The 22,658-nt window shown below is 37.8% G+C and overlaps 1 protein-coding gene across 4 annotated transcripts; it reads right to left on the bottom strand.

Moving 5' to 3' along the window:
* Window positions 1-14,291: 14,291 nt before the first annotated feature.
* On the bottom strand, window positions 14,292-22,647 carry HAUS2 (HAUS augmin like complex subunit 2). Of its 4 annotated transcripts, none has more exons than XM_082388859.1 (6): window positions 22,511-22,647; window positions 18,732-18,824; window positions 18,309-18,378; window positions 17,198-17,330; window positions 15,436-15,544; window positions 14,292-14,726 (listed from the first exon to the last, which is right to left on the bottom strand). In XM_082388859.1, exons 1-6 carry the CDS (start codon window positions 22,601-22,603, stop codon window positions 14,562-14,564), a joined length of 663 nt encoding a protein of 220 aa, XP_082244985.1. In that variant the 5' UTR covers window positions 22,604-22,647; the 3' UTR covers window positions 14,292-14,561. The 4 variants fall into 4 exon arrangements, with proteins under 4 accessions (XP_082244985.1, XP_082244987.1, XP_082244988.1 ...); XM_082388861.1 differs by having other exon boundaries at window positions 18,732-18,934; window positions 22,511-22,625; XM_082388862.1 differs by lacking the exon at window positions 22,511-22,647 and adding an exon at window positions 22,273-22,418.
* Between the last annotated feature and the right edge of the window lie 11 nt (window positions 22,648-22,658).

Here is a 22,658-nt window from a genome sequence, read left to right as displayed (position 1 = left end):
TGTGTATGTAGGGGGAAAGGTGCTACTTTGTATAGGATCTTCAGGAAGGGCATCATTGATAAGGTGACATGACTAGGTTTGAATGAACTGTGGGGCGGGGAGTGACTTGCAAGTATTCATTTACGTATTTAACAAATATTTCCTAAGTAATCACCTATTATGACCAGGGACATAGCAGTGAAGAAAACAGGCAAACCTCTGACCTCATGCAGCTTGGTGAGAGGAACTTAAAATAAGTAAGACAAATTAAGTAAAATGTACATCAGATTAGCTAAGGAGTGAAAATAAAGCAGGAAAGGGGATGGGAAGTGAGTAAAGGAGAGTTTTGAAACTGTAGATAACATGCCCAGGGAAAACCTCCTTGAGAATGTGACCCTTGAGAAAAATCTGAAGGTTGTAAAAGAGTCATGCTGTTATGTAAAAGGACAATTTCAGACACAGGGAACAGCCCAATGTAAAGACCCTGAACTTGGAGAAAGCCTGGAATGTTAGAGGAACACAACAGGAAAGCCAGTGGAGGTAGCATGGAATAATAGAGGGGGAGAGTCATAGAGGTAGCATGGGACCATGGTAAAGCCTTTGGATTTTATTCTAGGTGAGCTGGAAAGCCATTGGAAAGTGTTAAGGAGAAAAGTAAAATCATATGATGTACATATTTTAAATGATTACTCTGGCCACTGTTTTGAGATTATTCTGAGGAGTGGGGAAGGATGGAAGCCCAAGAGGGATCAGTCAGGAGGCTATTTTAGTATCCCAGTGGCAGTAATAGAGTCACGGTGAGCCTTTGATTTGTGTGTACAACAGTAGTTTACCTATCCAGTCTCCTCTCTCATCTATTTGAAAGGACCCACCCCTAGAGTATTGGGACAGCTGGTTTACAATTCAAATTTGCCTGGAACCCTAGGCTTCTGAATGGCTTCTCTACTCACTGTGCTTTGCAGTGGAAAGAATGGCTGTATTAGGGAAAACAGTATGAAAGTTCCTCAAAAAATTAAAAATAGAGCTACCTATGATCCAGCAATCTCACTTCTGGGTATATATTCAAAGGAAATGAAATCACTATCCCCAAAATATATCTGCATCCCCATGTTCATTGCAACATTATTTATGATTAGCCAAGATGTGGAAACAACCTGTGTCCATCGAAGGATGAATGGAAAATTTGAGATAGATATATATATATATATATATATATATATATATATATATATATATATATATATACATCTCAAATTGTATGTATATATATACACATACAGTGGAATATTACTCATCCTTTAAAAAAAGAAGGAAATCCTGCTATGATAACATAGATGAGCATTATGCTGAGTTAAATACTTCAGACAGAAATATCCTGTATGATCTCACTTGTATAAGTATCTAAAAAAGACAAACTCATAGAAACAGAGAGTAGATTGGTGGTTGCCAGGGCTGGGGTTGGGGAAAATGAGATGTTGGTCAAAGGGTACAAGCTTCCAGATGTAAGATAAATAAGTTCTGGGGATCTAATGTGCAGCAGGGTGACAATAGTTAACAATGCTGTATTGTACACTTGAAAATTGCCAAGAGAATAAATCTTAAATGTTCTCACCACCACTACCATCACCAAAAAAATGGTAATTATGTGAGGTGAAGGATATAGTAACCAATATTAATGTTTCACAATATATACATGTATGAAATAATCATGTATAATTTAAACTTCCACAATGTTATATGTTAATTATATCTCAATAAAGCCGAGGGGGGGGTGGATGGAAAGTATTGCTGCATTAATATATTTCTATCTTGGGAATTCCCTGGCGGTCCAGTGATTAGGACTCCATGCTTTCACCCTGGTCAGGGAACTAAGATTCTGCAAGCCACGTGGTACAGCCAAATATATACATATTTCTATATTCAGGTTGGAAAAGTCAGCATAACAATATTCTGTATTTTTAGTTATATCACTCATAAGTATTTCAATATGTGTCTTTGAAAGATGAGGACTACCTTTTTAACATAACCATAATACCATTATCACAACCAAAGACATTAGTTTCTTAACACCATCAAATACTCAGCATTCAAATTTCCCTGATTTTCTCATAAGTTTTTTTAACAGTCTCTTTGTTTGAATCAGGATCCAAATACAGTTTGATTGATATGTTTTTTAATCTTTTATTCAGTAGCTTCCTTGTCCCTCTCCTTTTTCCCTGCTGGCATTTATTTGTTTAAGAAACCAGGCAGTTTTCCGGTAAATTTCCCACAGACTAGTTCTGCAAATTAATCCCTATGGTGATATTTAAATGTTTTTCTGTCCTCTGTATTTTCTGTAACTTGGTAGTTCAATCTAGAGCCTTGATCAAATCAGTCAGCACCTGTCTTTCTTTTTGTGTTATTTGCAGTCACTAATGAGCATCTTCTGAGTTAATTAGATCATCACTTCAATAAGAGCTTAAAGGTTCTGGACCCAATTTCCAACGTGGGGCTGAGGGGCGGTCCCCACAACACCAAGCAATTCTCTAACACCGGCTGGGTGTCCTACAATTCAATTCTGACACTATCTACTCAGAGACAGCATCAGATTCCACAGGTTGAGTTCAGCCCCACAAGATTGCTCTCCACTTCTGACCTCAATCGTAAGCCCATGTTGTTACCTCTTCTTCTGACCCACCGGCTATAGACTAGAGATTCTGACTGTCTCTTCCCTGGGCACGATTAATTTGCTAGAGCAGACTTCAGATCCCAGTCGAAAATCCAGGTTGTTACTTGTATTGATACTTCTGACCTTACTGGCTATAAAATCAGAGGTTCCCACAACCCCCTTCTTGGGTTTGACTTATTTGCTAGAGCAGCTCACAGAACTCAGGAAACCCATTTACTCACGAGATTACTAGCTTGCTACAGAGGCTATTAAGGGATATAAATTGACAGCTGGTTGAAGAGATACATAAGGCGAGGTCCTGAACAAAAGAGCTTCTGTCCTTGTGGAGTTTGGGGCCCTGCACGTGACACATAGAAGTGTTCTGGTCCCCCAACCTGGAAGCTCTCTGAACACCATCCTTCTGGGGTTTTATGAAGGCTTCATTACATAGGCATGGATGATTAAATCATAGGCCATTGCTGATTGTTTAAACCTCCAGCCCCAGGAGGATTGTTTAAACCTCCAGGATTGGAACTAAAAGTTCCAATCCTCCAATTATATGGTAGCTTCTCCTGGCAACCAGGCCCCAACCCTCAGTGGGGTCAAAAAGTCACCTCATTAACATAACAAGAGACACCTTTACCAGACTCATCATTTAGAAAATCCCAAGGGTTTTAGGTGCTCTGTGCCAAAAATGAGACAAAGACCAAATATATATTTCTTACTATAAATCACAACATCACAAGGTTGCAAAGTGATAAACTCCAATTTTATCCTTTTTCATTTATGTGTTGACGTACTTATAAAGAGCTACTTTTCTTCATCAACTGAGAGGCAGGTAGCATAGTAAAGGCAGGACAAATGATTGTTTCAAGTACTAGTTTTCAAAATAAGTTGGTTCCCTAGCACTTTCCAAAGGTGGATAATGAGCTGTTGTTTTTTTAAATATTATTATAAACTCATGAATTTAAGCATATTTTGTTTGCTTCAGCCTACTGCAGTTACTATTCTTTTCTTTTTCTTTTTTGATTTGGCTGTCCCGGATCTTAGTTGCAGCATGCGGGATCTAGTTCCCTAACCAGGGATTGAACCTGGACCCCCTGCATGGGAGCGTGGAGTCTTAACCACTGGACCACCAGGGAAGTCCCTGCAGTTTCTATTCTTGATAGCCAAAATCATCCCAACTTTGGCCAGTGGGAGCCTCACTGACTTTTGACTCAGCTCCAGTAATCTTTGCTAGCTTCCTTTATTTCTGACGTGATAAGAAGTTCCAGGTGCCTCTTGAACATGTTCCAAGTGTGCTATCAGCCTTTTCTTCAAGGATTTCTGGTTCCTTTTAGGTCTCTATTTTATTTTTTTTTTAATTAAAAATATTTAGGGCTTCCCTGGTGGCGCAGTGGTTGGGAGTCTGCCTGCCGGTGCAGGGGACACGGGTTCGATCCCTGGTCTGGGAGGATCCCACATGCCGCGGAGCAACTGGGCCCGTGAGCCACAATTGCTGAGCCTGCGCGTCTGGAGCCTGTGCTCCGCAACAAGAGAGGCCGCGATGGTGAGAGGCCCGCGCACCGCGATGAATAGTGGCCCCCGCTTGCCACAGCTAGAGAGAAGGCCCTCGCAAAGAAGCGAAGACCCAACACAGCCATAAATAAATAAATAAATAAATAAATAAAAATTAAAAAAAAAAAAGTGTTTGCAACTTCCTATACATTTATAAAAAAAAAATTTAAATTGAGGTATAATTGACATATAACATTATATTTGTTTATGTTAGGCCACAAAATAAGTCTTAATAAATTTAAGAGGATTGAAATCGTATCAAGCATCTTTGCTGACCATAATGGTATGAAACTAGAAACCAATTATGAGAAGAAAACTGAAAAATTCACAAATATGTGGTGATTAAACAACATGCTACTGAATAACCAATGGGTCAAAGAAGAAATCAAAGGAAAAAATTTTAAATATGTGAGACCAACAAAAATAATAAACATAACAAAACTTATGAGATGCAGCAAAAACAGTTGTAAAGAGGCAAGTTCATAAATGCCTACCTTAAGAAACAAGAAATATCTCAAATAAATGTCCTACATTTACATCTGAAGGACTAGAAAAAAATTTTCCAAAATTAGTAGAAGGAAGGAAATAACAAAGATCAGAGCAGAAATAAGTAAAATGGAAACTAAAAAGACAACAGAAAAAAAAAAATCAGTGAAACTAAGAGCTGGTTCTTTATCAAGATTTTTTGAGTCGACAAACTATTAGCTAGACTTACCAAGAAAACAAGAGAGAGGACTCAAATAAATAAATTCAGAAATGAAAGAGGAGACATTACTGATACTACAGAAATACAAAGGATCATAAGAGATTGCTATGAACAATTATATGCCAACAAATTTGACAACCTAGAAGAAATGGATAAATTTCTAGAAACACACAACCTATCAAAACTGAATTATGAAGAAATAGAAAATCTGAACAGACTGATTACCAGTAAGGAGACTAAATCAATAATCAAAAACCTCCCAACAAACAAAAGTCCAGGACCAGACAGCTTCCCTGGTGAATTCTATCAAACATTCAAAAAAGAATGAATACCAATCCTTCTCAAATTCTTCCAAAAAATAAGAGGGAACACTCCCAAGCTCATTTTACAAGGTCAGCATTACCCTGAGGACACCACTAGAAAAGAATATTACAGACCAAATTCCTGATTAACATAGATGCAAAAATTTTCAACAAAATAGTAGCAAGCCTCTTTCCACAATACATTAAGAGGATCATACACCATGATCACATGAGATTTATTCCAGTAATGCAAAGATGTTTCAACATCTTCAAATCAATCAATGTGACACACCACATTAACAAAAGGAAGGATAAAAATCATATGATTATCTCAATAGATGCAGGAAATCATGTGACAAAATTCAACGAACTTTCATGATGAAAACTCTCAACAAATTAGGTATAGAATGAATATGCCTCAACATAATAAAGGCCATTTATGACAAGCCCACAGCTAACATCATAATCATACTCAAAGGTGAAAAGCTGAAAGCTTTTCCTCTAAGATCAGGAACAAGACAAGGATGCCCACTCTCACCACTTTTATTCAACGTAGTATTGGAAGTCCTAACCAGAGCAATTAGGCAAGAAAAAGAAATAAAAGGCATCCAAATTGGAAAGGAAGAAGTAAAACTGTCACTAATTGCAGATGACATGATATTATATATAGAAAACCCTAAAGACTCCACCAAAAAAACCTCTTAGAACTCATAAAAGAATTCACTAAAGTTGCAGGATACAAAATCTTGCATTTCTATACACAAATAACAAACTATTAGAAAGACAATTTTTTTTAAAAATCCCCTTTACAATTGCATCAAAAAGAATAAAATACCTAGGAATAAATTTAACCAAGGATGTGAAAGACCTACACACTGAATACTACATTAATAAAAGAAATTGAAGAAGACAAATAAATGGAAAAATTTTCCATACTCATGGATTGGAAGACTTAATGTTGTTAAAATAACTGTACTACCCAAAGCAATCCACAGATTCAATGCACTCCCTATCAAAATTCCAAAGGCATTTTCACAAAAATAGAAAAAAATTTTCTAAAATTTGTATGGAATCACAAAAGACCCTGAATAGTCAAAGAAATCTTGAGAACAACAAAGTTGGAGACATCATACTCCCTGATTTCAAGCTATATTACAAGGCTATAGTAATCAAAACAGTATGGTATTGGCATAAAAACAGACACATAGATCAACAGAACAGAATAGAGAATATATGACAACAGAGCCAAGAATATACAATGGTAAAAGGACAGTCTCTTCAATAAATGGTGTTGGGAAAACTGGGTGGCCACATGCAAAAGAATGAAACTGGACCATTATCTTATACCATACACAAAAGTTAACTCAAAAAGACATGAACATAAGACCTGAAATCATAAAACCCCTAATAACATAGGCGTTAAGCTGCTTGACCTGAGTCTTTTTTTTTTTAATAAATTTATTTTTTATTTATTTATTTTTGGCCTTGTTGGGTCTTTGTTGCTGCGCGCGGGCTTTCTCTAGTTGCAGCAAGCGGAGGCTACTCTTCATTGCTGTGCGCAGGCTTCTCATTGAGGTGGCTTCTCTTGTTGCGGAGCACAGGATCTAGGAGCACGGGCTTCAGTAGTTGTGGCATGTGGGCTCAGTAATTGTGGCTCGCAGGCTCTAGAGTGCAGGCTCCGTAGTTGTAGCGCACGGGTTTTGTTGCTCCGCAGCATGTGAGATCTTCCCAGACGAGGGCTCGAACCCTTGTCCCCTATCTTGGCAGGCAGATTCTTAACCACTGCGCCACCAGGGAAGTCCTTGACCTAAGTCTTGGTGATGATTTTTTAAATCTGATGCTGAAATCAAAAACAACAAAAGGAAAAATAAACAAGTGGGACTACATCAAACTAAAAAAGCTTTTGCACAGCTAAGGAAACCATCAAAGAAGTGAAAAAGCAACCTACAGAATGGGAGAAAATATTTGCAAATCATGTATCTGATAAGGGGTTAATATCCAAAATATATAAAAAACTCATACAACTCAATAGACCAAAAAAAAACCCCCCAAAAACAAAAAAAAAACAAATTCAATTAAAAAGTGGACTTTTTAAATTAAAAATGAATAGACATTTTCCTTAAGAAGACATACAAGTGGCTGACAGGTACATGACAGATGGCCAACAGGTACATGAAAAGATGCTCAGCATCACCATCATCAGGGAAATGCAAATCAAAGCCACAATGAGATTATCACCTCACACCTGTTAGAATAGCTATTATAAAAAAAGCAAGCTACAAGTGTTTGCAAGGATGTGAAGAAAAGGGAACCGTTGTGCACTATTGCTAGCATTGTAAATAGGTGCAACCACTATAGAAAACAGTATGGAGGTTCCTCAAAAATTAAAAATAGAACTACCATAGGATCCAGCAATTCCACTTCTGGATATTTATCCAAAGAAAACAAAACCACTAACTCGAAAAGGTATATGCACCACCATGTTCATTGCACCATTATTTACAATAGCCAAGATATGGAAACAACCTAAGTGTCCATTGATGGATGAATGGATAAACAAGATATGTTACACACACACACACACACACACACACACACACACACACACACACACACACAGTGGAATATTACTCAGTAGTAAAAAAAAAGAATGAAATCCTGCCATTTGCAACAACATGGATGGACCTCAAGGGCATTATGCTAAGTAAAATAAAACAGAGAAAGACAAATACTCTATGATCTCACTTGTGTGTGAAATATAAAACAAAAACAAACAAAAAAATCAAGCTCAAAATTAAGAAAATAAATAAATAAAAATTTAAACTTAAAAAAAAGAAAGAAAAAACATCAAGCTCATAGGTACAGAGAACAGATTGGTGGTTGCCAGAGGTGAGAGGTGGGGGGTGGGAGAAATTGGTGAAGGTGGTCAAAAGGTGCAAACTTCCAGTTATAAAATAGTCAAGTCGGGACTTCCCTGGTGGTCCAGTGGTAAAGAATCTGCCTTACAATGCAGGGGACGCAGGTTCAATCCCTGGTCAGGGAACAAAGATCCCACATACTACAGGGCAACTAAGCCCGCACGCCACAACTACTGAGCTCGTGCACCTCAACTAGAGAGACTGTGTGCCACAAACTACAGAGCCCACGTGCTCTGGAGCCTGCGTGCCACAACTAGAGAAGAGAAAACCCACACGCCACAACTAGAGAGAAGTCCGCGTGCCGCAACGAAAGATCCCACACGCCTCGACAAAGATCCTGTGTGCCGCAACTAAGACCCAATGCAGCCAAAAATAAATAAAATAATATAAATAAATAAATATTTTTTAAAAATAAATAAATAAAATAAATCATGGGGATGTACTGTACAGCATAATGTGGTTCCTTTTAGTATGAATTGCTTTTCAGAGACTATAATCTTGGTGCTTGTTGCTATTGTGTTTGTCATTGATTTAAGGCCTTTTTTCCATTTGGATAGTTTTATTTATTTATTTATTTATAAATTGAAGTATAGTTGCTGTATACATACTTTTAATTCAAATTCAGGACCACAGAGTTTTTAGTCTCATTGAAACCTTACATCTATAAATACTGTCTCCCAATAGAGAACAGACTTGTGGTTGCCAAGGGGGAGGAGGGGATGGAGAGGGAGGGACTGGGAGTTTGGGGTTAGTAGATGCAAACTATTACATATAGAATGGACAAACAACAAGGTCCTACTCTATAGCACAGGAAACTATATCCAATCTCCTGGGATAAACCATAATAGAAAAGAATATAAAATATTCTTTTCTATTATGTATATATAAAACATATATGTGTATATCTGAGTCATTTTGCTGTACAGCAGAAATTAGTACAACACTGTAAATCAACTATACTTCAATAAAATCAAAAAGTTTCAAAAAAAGAGTATAAATACTGTCTTCCATAACATATACTGCTACCCTAACTACATCAACATAATTAGTCATTTGCTTTATCCCACGGTATACTCACAGTCTCTGAATAATAATGATAATAATAATAATACCGTCAATAAGAAGAGTACTGAAAACAGTTTATTTTTTTGGAGTTTTTTTGTTCATAGGGAATATCTCACTAGGAATATTCAGTCAAATTTACTGAATTTTAGTCATTTGAAATAATTCCTCTCAGTTTGATTAGGCCACCAACTTGATATATAGTCAAATGTTTCATTTTTCTATCAATGTTAGGAATCCTTTAATTTTGTTTTATAATTATATATTTACCTGGTTCCAAAGTCAAATTTACAAAACGAAATCTATTCAGAAGTTTAGCTTCTTACCCTGTTCCCTCTACCCTGTTGCCTCTCTCCCCCATAGGTAACCATGCTTTTTAGTTTTATATATATATATATATTTTTTTTTTTTTAATCTCCCCCCTTTCTTACATAAGCAGTAACATATCATACATACAATTCTGACTTTGTTTTTTTTGTTTGTTTTTTTGGTCGCACTCCGCAGCTTGTGGAATCTTAGTTCCCCGACCAGGGATTGAACCCAGGCCACAGCAGTGAAAGCGCCGAGTCTTAACCACTGACAGCCAGGGAATTCCTGATTCTGACTTTGTTTTATACTTTACAGTGGATCCTGTAGATCACTCCTTGTCAGTAAATAGAGATATACCTCATTCCCTTTTACAACTGCATAGTGCTCTACAATGTGGATGTCCTAGTTTATATTATCAGTCCCTTATTAACGGCAAATTTGGTTGTTTCCAGTCTTTTGCTATCAGAAATATTCCTGGTGTGAATAGCCATGTGCATACATCTTTTCTTATTTTTGCCAGTATATCTTTGCAATAGTTCCTATAAATAGAATTGCGGAGTCCAAAAGGAAATGCTTATGCAATTAAGCTAAATATTCCCCAGTTCTCCTCTGTAGGGGCCATATGACTGATCTTTGCATTCCCATCAGCAATGCTAAGCATTCCTGTATTTCCACAGCCTCATCAACAGAGTATCTCGACAAACTTTTGAATTTATGCCAATCAGATAGGTGAGAAATGATAACTCAGAAGTTTTAATCTGAATTTCCTCTGTTGTAAGTGAAGTTACACTGTTCTGTGCTTTAACCAAGCTAGCTCTCTCCCTCTTGACTTCTTAGAGTGACCTCACCATGATTTACATGGTAAAATTTCAGGGAATCCAGAAAGGTCTCTTTAACTAAGTTCCACCATATCCACCTCATATTTTTGGAACTTATTGCCTGAAGGAATAAAAGGAATAGCTTAGAAAGGGAGTTACCAAAGCCATCTTTGTTTCGGTTATAACTAATAACAGCAATGACTTTCAATTATTGTGTACTAGGAACTGATTGTTTTTTATGCATTATCTCATTTAATTTTCCCAAGAATCCATGAAGTAGGTACTGTTTTCATCTCATTTAGAGATGAGGAAAGTGAGACTGATATTAAATAAGTTAGAAAGAACATAGGGCTAGTAAATGGTGGAACTTGTATTCAAAACCAGGTATAATTCTAAAGCCTTTGCTATTACTCTCCATATTGTAGTAGCTAAAGACAAGCCCTGTCTCTAAATCTCCTGAACTTGGGGGTGGAGATGGAGAGAGGAATATAAGATTAAGATGAGCTTGGGGAGAAAAGGCAGTTCAGATTACTGATATCCTATTCCATGATTCCCACCTACCATCAGGTATTCTACGGAAAGCCTTCCATCCAGCAAAGTTTTTCAAGTAAATCTTCATTGACCAAGGCAAATTTTGATGTCCCACAAAAGCTAAGACTCAGAAAAGAAAATGTAAGTTACAGAAAATTTTATTAGCATCTACTGATCAAAAATAAGTATATGGGACTTCCCTGGTGGTCCAGTGGTAAAGAATCCGCCTTCCAAGGGAGGGGATACGGGTTTGATCCCTTGTCGGGGAACTAAGATCCCACATGCCGCAGGGCAACTGAGCCTGCGTGCCACAACTACTGAGCCTGCACGCCTCAAATAGAGAGCCCGTGTGCCGCAAACTACAGAGCCCACGCGCCACAACTAGCGAAGAGAAAAAAACCCGCATGCCACAACTAGAGAGAGGACTGCGCGCCGCAACGAAAGATCCCGTATGCCTCAGCAAAGATCCCAAGTGCCACAACTAAGACCTGACGCGGCCAAAAAAAAAAAAAAAAAGCATATGTTGCCCTCTAGAGGTAAATTGATTTTTGATAAGGAAGCATATTCAGAGTTTGTGTAGGGTCTCCTTGAAAATGTCATCTCACCACAACCTTCAGGAAATGAATGACTTTTCACTTTTACTAGCCTTCCATATTAAGAAAATAAAGTGATTCAAAGTCTCAAGTAAGATATTTGACTCCTATTTTTTTACCCTAAATTCTGGTAGAGCAACATCAGAGGTCTATAGTCTCCCAGGAAAAGTTCATAAACTGCTAATGGGACTCCTGCTCCTACCACATCCTAATGTAAATTTTTCCTACAATCATTTATGAGGTATTTCCAAAAGGAGAAGAGAAAATATAACTTGGAAATGGTGAAAAAGGAAAAAGAAAAGGCAAAATTAAAAGAACTCTAGAACGCGATCTGCTTATCTTGAACTATACTAATTTAAAGTAAACTCAATTACATGAGTAGATTCCCCAAATTGTAGAATAAATCTCTTACATAAATTCATTTTACATCTCAGGAAATTCCACAATACATTGATTAGTTTTATTAATATATCAACTCTATATTTTGCATGTCAAGAAACCCTTTGGGTTTTCCTATTCCTCAGACTATTTTCCTAACTTTATGGAGGTTTGAGAGGATAACAGGGGTCAGGCTGGCAGAGTCACAGATCAGAGCAAGGAGTAAAATAAGAAAAATGCTGGAAAAACCAGGTAGCATCTCAATTCCTTCAGAATAGTCTGCATAAAGTGGCATCATTATTATGTTGGAAGTGAATTCACAAATCTCACACAACTTCTGGTGTTAAATAGAAAGACATTCAGTTATTTTTGTTTGTTTTTATTATCCACATATCTAGAAGCTGAGGGAAAAAAAACCTGATGCACACTTATTGACTCTAGCACAGACTAAATTAGCTTTTCTCTTTGTAGACCTCAGTCTCAACTTACCTCAAGCTTTTGTGAATCAGATAACCTGTATGCTTACACTTTAACTGTGTATGTTAAATAAAGAATCTGTCCTTTTAATCATATAGGATTCAGACAAGAGCCACAAAATTTTAGTTAAAAATCACAGGTTTATTTTTTTATTTTGAAAAAGACATAAAAGTCAAAAAAGCAAAAATAAAACCCAGAACAACCAGGTATATCAATAATTGTGACATATGTGATGTAATATATATATATATATATATATATATATATATATATATATATATATACACACACACACACATATATATGTATATATATATACATACATATACTCATATATATATGTATGACAATACATGAAGAAGCTTAGTAAGATGTTTGAAACCAAGGCTGGGCTTGAACAGATTTCTAATGAAATACAACTAAAAGTTTTGCTTAAAGAGTCTAGGCAATGTTCAAGAAATTATGACCACTCTTCTATATCCCATTTGCAAAGGTCAGCAAAATAGGCTTCAAGACATGTTTTTTTTAGCAGGGTAGTTTTGGGTAATGATCCTGTTTCCTTATGAACAACTACTTAACTCATCCACTATGTTGAGGTCTTCTTGCCTTTAAGAGTGTGATGAATACAAGGATGAGTGAACTCCAGTGATACAGAGAATAGGACAGTATAAAAATATTGAAGCATCCATTTAAAGCAGAAGAGGGGACTTCCCTGGTGGTCCAGCGGTAAAGAATCCACCTTCCAGTGCAGGGGACACAGGTTTGATCCCTGGTTGGGGAACTAGGATCCCACATGGCGCAGGGCAACTGAGCCTGCGCGCCACAACTACTGAGCCCTCGTGCCTCAACGAGAGAGCCCGTGTGCCGCAAACTCCAGAGCCCATGTGCTCTGGAGCCCGCGCGCCACAACTAGAGAGAAAACCCGCACACCACAACTAGAGAGAAGCCCGCGGGCCGCAACAAAGAGCCTGGGCGCTGCAACGAAGATCCCGCATGCCACAACTAAGACTCGACGCAGCCAAAAATAAAATAAATAAATAAATAAAATAAAATTTAAAAAATTAAAAAAAAAAAAGCAAATGAGAACCCCAAGTCTGAAAATAAGCCAAGGGTAGTTGTACTACTGATATAAATGAAAGCATCCGGAGACTTACTGTTAGTATACCACTCCCTTTTACATGCATAATAATCTCAGGTAAAATATCTGAGCAATTTGTAAGGTAAAACTTCTATAAGTTTTACAATAATGTGCCTTTTTCTTTGCTTTGCTCTACTTTTCTTCTTTGCCTATTTCTAAGGCTGCCAGTGAACACCCTCTGGAATTGCTTAGTGTGTCGGGTCCCCAAGACCCCCCTCCCCACCTCCTGGGTTTGATGATATGCTTGGAGGAGTCATAGGATTCAGCATATGACTGTACTCATGGCTATGATTTACTACAGCAAAAGCATACAAAGCAAAAGAGCAAAGGGAAAGGTGTATGGGGCAAAGTCCGGGGGAAACCAGGCACAATCTTCCAGAGTCCCTGCCAGTGGAGTCCCACAGGATGTGCTTAATTCCCCCAGCAACTGAGTTGTGACATGTGTGAAATGTTGTCTACCACAAAAGCTCATTAAAGATGCAGTGCCAGGGTTATTATTGCGGGCTAGTCACATAGGTACCTTCTGCCTAGCACATACCAAAATTCTAGACTCCCAGGAAGAAAGCTGGTGTTCAGCACAAACCACACTCTACAAACGCCTTAGTCACAGCGAGCAACTCTTATCAGTGAGAGTGGAGGGAATCCTAGAAATCTAAGTTCCCAGATGCCAGCCAAGGACCAACCTTACAAGCAAGCCTTTCAAAGGATAGCGGTCAGGTCTGCTATTTTGCTCTTTTTTGCATACTTAGTGACAATCTCACAGGAATAAGCAACATACTTTCAGATTCAAGACTCTTCTAACTCAGAAACAGCATTTTAAAAAAAACAACATAATAAAGTCTGCTGCCTAAGATATAGTTAATGTACTCACGTTAATTATCATAGTTATATTTGAGTTTTATTGAAAAGTGGAATGAAAATACATGAAAAACAAAGGAAAATTCAGTTTTGTCTTAATGAACTTGGAATCTTGGTATTTCAATATAAAGAGGGCTCTTTCAGTATTGCTAGTGGCAAAGTCTATAAATACCCATGTTATAATTGACTAGAAATGGACTTCACATGACTACATATAATTAAACAAAAATAAAAAGTTGATAATTACTTTGCATTAATAGTTTGAACATTAACTTTAGAAGTAAAAGGTTAAGGAGGCACTGTAACATCACATTTATGAAGAAAATTTTCTTCAGCTAATATTCTGGGGATACAAGAGGAAATCTCCTTCTGTTGTTCTCGCCACTTGAGTATATTCTCTGCCAGTTCTGCTGTCTCAGCCACCAAAATATCCATCTCTGCTAAAGCTGTGCTCTATAACATTTGAAAGAAGGGGAAAACAGGAGAGAAATCATGTGTCATTAATACAACATTACTATATCATAAATAATTATGACACCAAAAGTTGACAACTGAGCACTACCTGTGCTCTCTAATTTTCATGGCTTTCCTCACATCGCTGCTTTTGGCTGAACTACTCTTTCTGATGCACATCCAGTTTTCACTGATTCTTCAAGATGGAGCTTGCTACTAACTCCTATTTAAAACTTTATTCAAGTATTCTTACTTCCTATCCTCTTCCGAATCTCCCTAAAGTGAAAGTAATCACCCCCTTCTCTGTGCTTAAAAGATAGCATCTTCTTTATAATTCTCTGCTGCACTCATTGTGCAAATACAATACTATAAAGTAGAGAGTATCTTATACTTTCTCTCACCAAACCTTGAGAATTTGAGGGCAGGGATTGGTCATATCTGTTTATCTCTCATGATACCTATAGAATAGTCCCTTGTACAATGAAGATAACACATATTTATTAAATATTGGAATAAAACAATGTAAAATGACTTCTAAATAAAGAAAAGGCATCTTGATTAAAAAAAAGTAATTTGCTCATAATATTAGCCAACAAAAAAAGTTAAACAAGGAGATCACACATTTGAGATTCTAGTATAAAAGAACTAAAGATAGCTAAAAGCAATGTGAAAGGAGTTAAGGTACTTAAATGTTATTGGTAATACTCACCATTTTCTTTAGATTTTCATCTAAATGAGGGATATTTCTAATTATTTCAAGATGATCTTCTAATCGCTCAATGAAAGTTACCGCCAACTCCAGCAAATGCACCATGTATCTGAAGGAGGGAGAAAAAAAGTCAACTCTTTTTTTTTTTAGTTCAGGTATTTTGTGTTCTCTTTTTTCCCTTTAATTAGGACTTTTAATATGAAATTAAGAGAATTACAATCCACCCAATGAGCCGTTAATAACCTTTCTGCATTCATGGAAATATCAGTGACAAAAAAGGTCCTTCTCTTTCACTTTAGACAGGAATTAACTTTTCATCCAAACACAAAAACAGAAAGAGACAACACTAATCATATCTGTAACCCAATCTAATGTTAGACGAACATCAATGTTAATAATTTTCTCATATAAGTAAAAAATTGGGACTTCGGCGCAGTGGTTAAGAATCCGCCTGCCAGTGCAGGGGACACGGGTTCGATCCCTGGTCCGGGAAGATCCCACATGCCACAGAGCAACTAAGCCTGTGGGCCACAAACTACTGAGGCTGCGTGGCACAACTACTGAAGCCTGAGCGCCTAGAGCCCGTGCTCTGCAACAAGAGAAGCCACCGCAATGAGAAGCCCACGCACCACAACGAAGAGTAGCCCCTGCTCACTGCAACTTGAGAAAGCCTGTGCGCAGCAACGAAAACCCAAGGCAGTCAAAAATAAAATTCTAAAAATTTAAAAAAATAAATAAATTTTAAAAAAAGAGTGAAGAACTTAAAAAAAAAAAATTTCTCTAGATAAAACCTCATTCCATTTCAATCTACTCATTCTTCGTGAAGGGTGAAGACAATAAGGATAAATGTACTTCACTGAAATAGCCTACACATGAAACTACTTTGAATCTTTGTATTTGCAAAATGCCTTAAAATTATTACTCAGTTCTTCTGATATATATAATGTATAATATACACATTAATGATATTTAACTACATTGAATAGATACTGAGTATGTCCACAAGAATGGGATTTGTATATTTATTATTTTACTGCAAGATAAAAGATCTGACACTTAGAGGAAATATTGATTTGCTCAGGGTCAGTTAGTGAGGCACTGGTGGAGAAAGTTAGCAATCAGATCCCCAGATGACTGCTTTTTAATGTTATTGTTATTTATTATTAATAATAACCTACACCTTCAATTTGATACTTGCCATACTCCTATGAGAAAGAGAGCAATAGAAAGCATCCCCATTCTACGGATTGGGAAACTAAGGCAAAAACTTAAATCATTTGCCTAAGGCTTTGAGGCATATAAACAGAAGAGGTGAGATCAGAACTGTTATTTTTCTCCTTTTAGTTGACATTGTTTTCATCTGTCCCTGCTTAAACTCCCCCAACAGAATTTTTATATAGTGGCAACATCAATGCAACAATAAATTTACATCACAGAAAGCTGTCTATACATAATAAAAATGATTTTTATCCACCTTACTATTACTATATGTTATGGATCTAATTTCTTTCATTAAAGTCATTATTTATAATTCCTAAGACACAACGGGCAAAAGGAATGTCTTTCTCTTCACCATTGCTATAATTCTTTAAAAGTAAAGGATTTTCTTTCTGGTTTAATGTATCAGCATTAATAATAATGTTAATAGATACGATCACTCATATACTGTTTAATGAATTATGCTATGAAATAACTACTAGTCTAAACAAAAACTACCCTCAGGGAACATGTGTGACTGTTAACGTCTACTTTTTAGTCTAACCTGTGATAAACAGCTTCAATAGGCAAGTTTTCTTGGCACATGGGTTTCAACAGTCTTTGCCTGAGGGACCGCTTTTCTTTTAGCACTGCTTCCAAATGATTATTCATGCTTTGAAGAGTATGACACTTCTGAGCTACACAAACCAGAAACAGTAATTATAGTTAGCAACAGGACAAGTTTTGAAGTCACTAATACTATCAATGGTCAAAAAGTAATCCCACCATTTCTCTCCTAAATATCTCCCCTTTGCTGTCTTTAATACCAATACCAGTTTCATTTTCAACTATTTTCTCTTACTTTTCCTACTGACAACCCAATCTAGTGCTAAATTCTTTGTGTTTCCCAATTCTCCTAGTTCAGTTTTTATAGCCAGAGCCATATTCTTCACATAAAGTGTCTGTCTCTAATATTCTATATGAGCATTAAAAAACAAACATTTGTCTTATAAGCTACTTTTATTTCAATATTTTCCCCAGAATTCAGTTAATGGCTGTCAATTGCCTCTTTTAAATTTTTATTTAGAAAAAATTTCAGACTTAAAAGTTTCAAGAATAGCTCATTGATTGAACTCCCATATACATTTCACCTAGACTCACCAACTAACATTTGGCTACGTTTTCTTTTTTTCCCCTTCTTCTCTACACGCCCATACGTATATTTTTGCTAACCAATTTGAGAGTAAGTTGCAGATGTCATGACCTTTTACTCCTAAAACTTCAGCATGTATTTCCCAAAATAGGAACATTCTCTTATATAACTATACTACAAGTATCAAATTCAGATAATTTAACATTAGTACAATACTACCAATATTTAATACAGCCTATATTTAAACATCACCAAATATCTCAATAATGTCATTTATATCAAAAAAATTTTTTTCTAATCAAATATTCAATCCATGACTATACTGTGCTTTAGCTGTCATGTCCCTTTAGGATCCTTTCATCTGGAAAGTTCTTCAGCTTTTGTCTTTTAAGCTCTACTGACTTTGTTAGCTTTGGGGCAATACCTGGAAAAATTATCATAATTTTATAGCCTAGTGCTTATTTAAAGTAATCCAAGAAAAAGTTGAAATTCCAATGATTACTCATTTAACTAAACCACTTACCCAAAAAGGAAGGATGGACAACATCTGCTGCATCTTTTTCTAGTCTTAGGAGTTCAATTTCCAGGTTTTTCTACATTAGAAACAAAAAAACACTTAGCTCATGCAGAAAGTAGCCTGAAGTAAAGGCTTTGATAAAAATGGACAGTCTTTAAGTTAGGAATATTTAAGGGGACCAAGAGGATGATTTGTTATGAGAGCCCAGGGATTTACTGAATCTTTTCATTTTGGTGTTCAAGCCCTGTGGCTGCTACTGCTACTACTCCTAACTATTACTATGACCATTACTACTACTAACTACTGCAAAGAAAAGCCTATACGACTATGTGCTAGACACTGTTCTGCATGCAAGAGGATTACTGTTGGAGCCAGTTAAGATTTTTTTCCATACTAGAGGTAGAAAGTAAAAACTCCAACATAATTTACCTGGTAGATTTCAGCTTGAATATCTGTGATCTGCTGTAGTCTGGAGAAGTTCACAAAGCAAGAAGTTGATTTCTTAGATATATTTAACATCTCCTATTGGTAAGTGAACAGAGAAAGCAGCAATATGTCAGAGTTTTTGTGTGTGTTGGAATAGCATGCCCACGTGTCTAAAATATGAGGATATACCATGTCCAACGCTGCCCCTGAAAAATGAAATACAGAGTAGGACAGTGCAATGTATATTTCCTGTTTTTTAAAACCTCAACCATCACAAATCTTTTGCCCAAATATTAATATTTTAAAAATAAGAAAAACAAAGAAGAAAATCACTTTGTACTATTTCTTAAGGCATCATGCACAATAGACTGGCATTGCTGATAGCTTACCAAAGAATTCTAAAGTTGAAATTGTTGGAGAATCACTTCTACACAAATGACCTAGTCTCTCAGACCTTCCTGGGGCTAAAATTAAACACTTCCTGGGCTATGGAATCATTCACCTGATTCACTAAATGACCTCTATTGGTTACAAGTCATTCATACTGTCTCTTTCCGCATTCTCCCTCTCTTAGATAAAGGAATGTTTTGTCCAGGCATAATTATTCCTTGAAAAAGCCTACCCCCCACCTCCTTTTTATCCTTTCATTCTATATTATACTGCTTTCTTAAACTGCAGGTTATCTCAGAATAAGAATATTATCTTGTTCATCCCTTGGCTTCATCCATAATTTTTTCTATCCTCTTTTTCTTTTCTAGAATGTTAGCACAGGAAAGAACTTCAGATATCATATAGGCCAGGGATTGGGAAGCTACAGCCTATGAACTAAATGCACCCATTGCCTGTTTTTGTATAGCTTAAGGGCTAAGAATGGTTTTTATATTTCTTAATTGTTGGAGAAAAAAAATCAAAAGAAAAACATTCTGTGACACATGAAAATTATATGAAATTCAAATTTCAGGGTCCAGAAATAAAGTTTTATTGAAATTCAACTTTGCTCATTCATTTACTTATTATCTCATGTTGTTTTCATACTACAACAGCCTAGTTGCAACCCTATGGACCTAAAAGCCTCAAATACTTATTCTCTGGCCCTTCATAGCAAACGTTTGCTGACTGATGATAATCAATTTTATAACATTTATTGAGTTAGGCAATAGAAGATTCAAGGATGAATGAAACAAGCTCTCTGCCCTTAACAAGCTCATGATGGATGGAAAGGAAAAGGTATTCCAGACAGAAAGAACTAAACATTATAAATGCTCAGTAACTGGGACTTCCCTGGTGGTCCAGTGGGTAAGGCTTCGTGCTCCCAATGCAGGGGGCCTGAATTTGATCCCTGGTCAGGGAACTAGATCCCGCATGCATGCCACAACTAAGAGTTTGCATGCCTCAACTAAAGATCCCGTGCGCTGCAACTAAGACCCAGGGGAGCCTAAATAAATAAATATTAAAAAAAAAAGAACAAAGCTGAAACAAACTATATTTTCTATAAGAGTTGTATCATATCACATCACAATTTTAAGCATCACTCAATTTTTAATTCACATGGGAGGATGTGCACTAAAGGGATGGACTGTTTAAAGGGATCATATAATACATCATTTTGAAAGAATCAATGATAAATCCTTGTAATAAAAATAGGTTTTTTGGGCTTCCCTGGTGGCGCAGTGGTTGAGAATCTGCCTGCCAATGCAGGGCACACGGGTTCGAGCCCTGGCCTGGGAAGATCCCACATGCCGCAGAGCAACTAGTCCCGTGAGCCACAACTACTGAGCCTGCGCGTCTGGAGCCTGTGCTCCGCAACAAGAGAGGCCATGATAGTGAGAGGCCCGCGCACCGCGATGAAGAGTGGCCCCCGCTCGCCGCAACTAGAGAAAGCCCTCGTACAGAAACGAAGACCCAACACAGCCATAAATAAATAAATAAAATAAAAAATAATTTTAAAAAATAGGTTTTTTATATAAAATTATGCTACAAATCTTCAAAGTTTCCTCACTGGGCCTAGCTGTGCAGTAAGATTATAAGAAGGTCTTTTTAAAAAACATTTATTTACTTATTTATTTATGGCTGCGTTGGGTCTTTGTTGCTGTGCGCGGGCTTTCTCTAGTTGTGGCGAGCAGAGGCTACTCTTCGTTGGGGTGTGCGGGCTTCTCATTGTTCTGGCTTCTCTTGTTGCAGAGCACGGGCTTTAGGCGCATGGGCTTCAAGTAGTTGTGGCACCTGGGCTCAGTAGTTGTGGCGCATGGGCTTAGTTGCTCCGTGGCACGTGGGATCTTCCCAGACCAGGGATCGAACCCGTGTCCCCTGCATTGGCAGGCGGATTCTTAATCACTGCACCACCAGGGAAGTCCCTATAAGAAGGTCTTAAGGAGCTATGGATTGGCAAAACAGGTATCTGTCTAATTAGTGTTACTTGAAGGACACTACGAAGATCCTCCCAAAGACAACCCCCAGCCCAATTCTCAGTCCCAAATGTCTTATAGTATGAATTTACCAAATTACTTTGTTACAGAACTGGACAATACAGGTGAGAGCACTAGGCAATCTGGTAGCAAGAAAACACAGGAGAGAAGTGAGGAAGGTGAGAACTGGGGAGTGCTGTGGTTGTTTTGCCTATTTTCCAACGCATTCATTCCTACCCCTCGTTTCCCCCAAAATCCATTAGGTCTGGCTACTAGGTCTTCAAGTAATCTAGAAAAGTCCTTCAACAGACGTTTAAACTCTTTCAAGATAGTGTTACAGTATCTATCATCTATCACAGTTCATTTTAGAGATGATATAATGTGTCAGAAAAGGGAGAGCTCTGGGATCTAACTCTACTTCACTAGTTGAGTGGCCCTGGACACGTTTCTTGGTCTCCTCAGGTCTTAGTTTCTGCATCTTAAAATTACTGTAAGTAGGTAGTAGAATTCTCTAATGACTCTTCTAGGTATAAAAAGTTGTCTATTTTTCATAAATCTTTCATCATGTGCATAGTGCTAATCTCTGTAGATGGTTTTACCTTTTCTATTTTTCTCAGTTGCCTTTTTAGTGAAATTCCTCAACTTCCTCATTATCTCAAAATTTCTTTCCCTTCTCTCAACCCCACTTTTCCCATTCCCTTGTCACATCTGCCATTTCTATTCCATCATTCCCTCACATCTTCAATTTCTCCCTCTGTTGGCTTGTTCCCTTTGGCCTATGAACATGCTCTTCCCGCCGAACCTAAAACTACCACTCCTTGGGCTAATCTCCCTCTTCTCTCCTTCTCAAAATTAATCCCTTCCTCCAAACATGTTCCAAGGTCTCTCGGGTCTTCTTCACCAATGCTTTTTTGTTCCCCCCCGGCCTTTAAAGATGCGTGCTTCCCTTGGCGCTCTCCTGTACCCGGCGCCTCCCGTAATGCTTCAATATTTCACACAAACGAGCGTTCTTTGGGAACGTATGTTTTAACTACCTACCCGTTATTTCCCAACCCCGCCACCGATTATAATCTAGAGGCGGTATCACTGGATGAAAAAAGGCGGGTAACACTAGTCTTTATTACCGCCCAAGAACTGACCTGGGATAACTCGCCTGCCAGACACTTGAAACACCATCTCCTTAGAGCCCCGCTTTTGCAGAACCCACCGCGGACCAGTCACTTCTGCTGCCTACAAAGAGCTCCATCGGCCCCGACTCTAGAACAGCCCCCAGCCAGCACCCTCCCACCCACTCCCGCAGCCAGCACCACCATCTCACGGCCATCTTCTGTCGCCACCGTGGGCACCCCCTTAATGACGCCATCGCCCCCCACGCACCTGAGTAACCAACCCCGAAGCTACGAAATGGTCCAGCAGTAGCCCCGCAGCGTTTGGCTCGGATGCCGGGTCCCAGGGGTTCGCCGCAGCCATGGCTGGGAGTCACCTTTCCGGGTGGCGCGGAGAGTGAGCCGAACGCACCGCGCGG

Source organism: Balaenoptera borealis (assembly GCF_965194805.1).
Source record: "Balaenoptera borealis genome assembly, chromosome: 3".
Taxonomy (NCBI): Eukaryota; Metazoa; Chordata; class Mammalia; order Artiodactyla; family Balaenopteridae; genus Balaenoptera; species Balaenoptera borealis.
The sequence above is the reverse complement of the archived record's forward strand: the minus strand, read 5'-3'. Positions and strand labels throughout refer to the sequence as shown.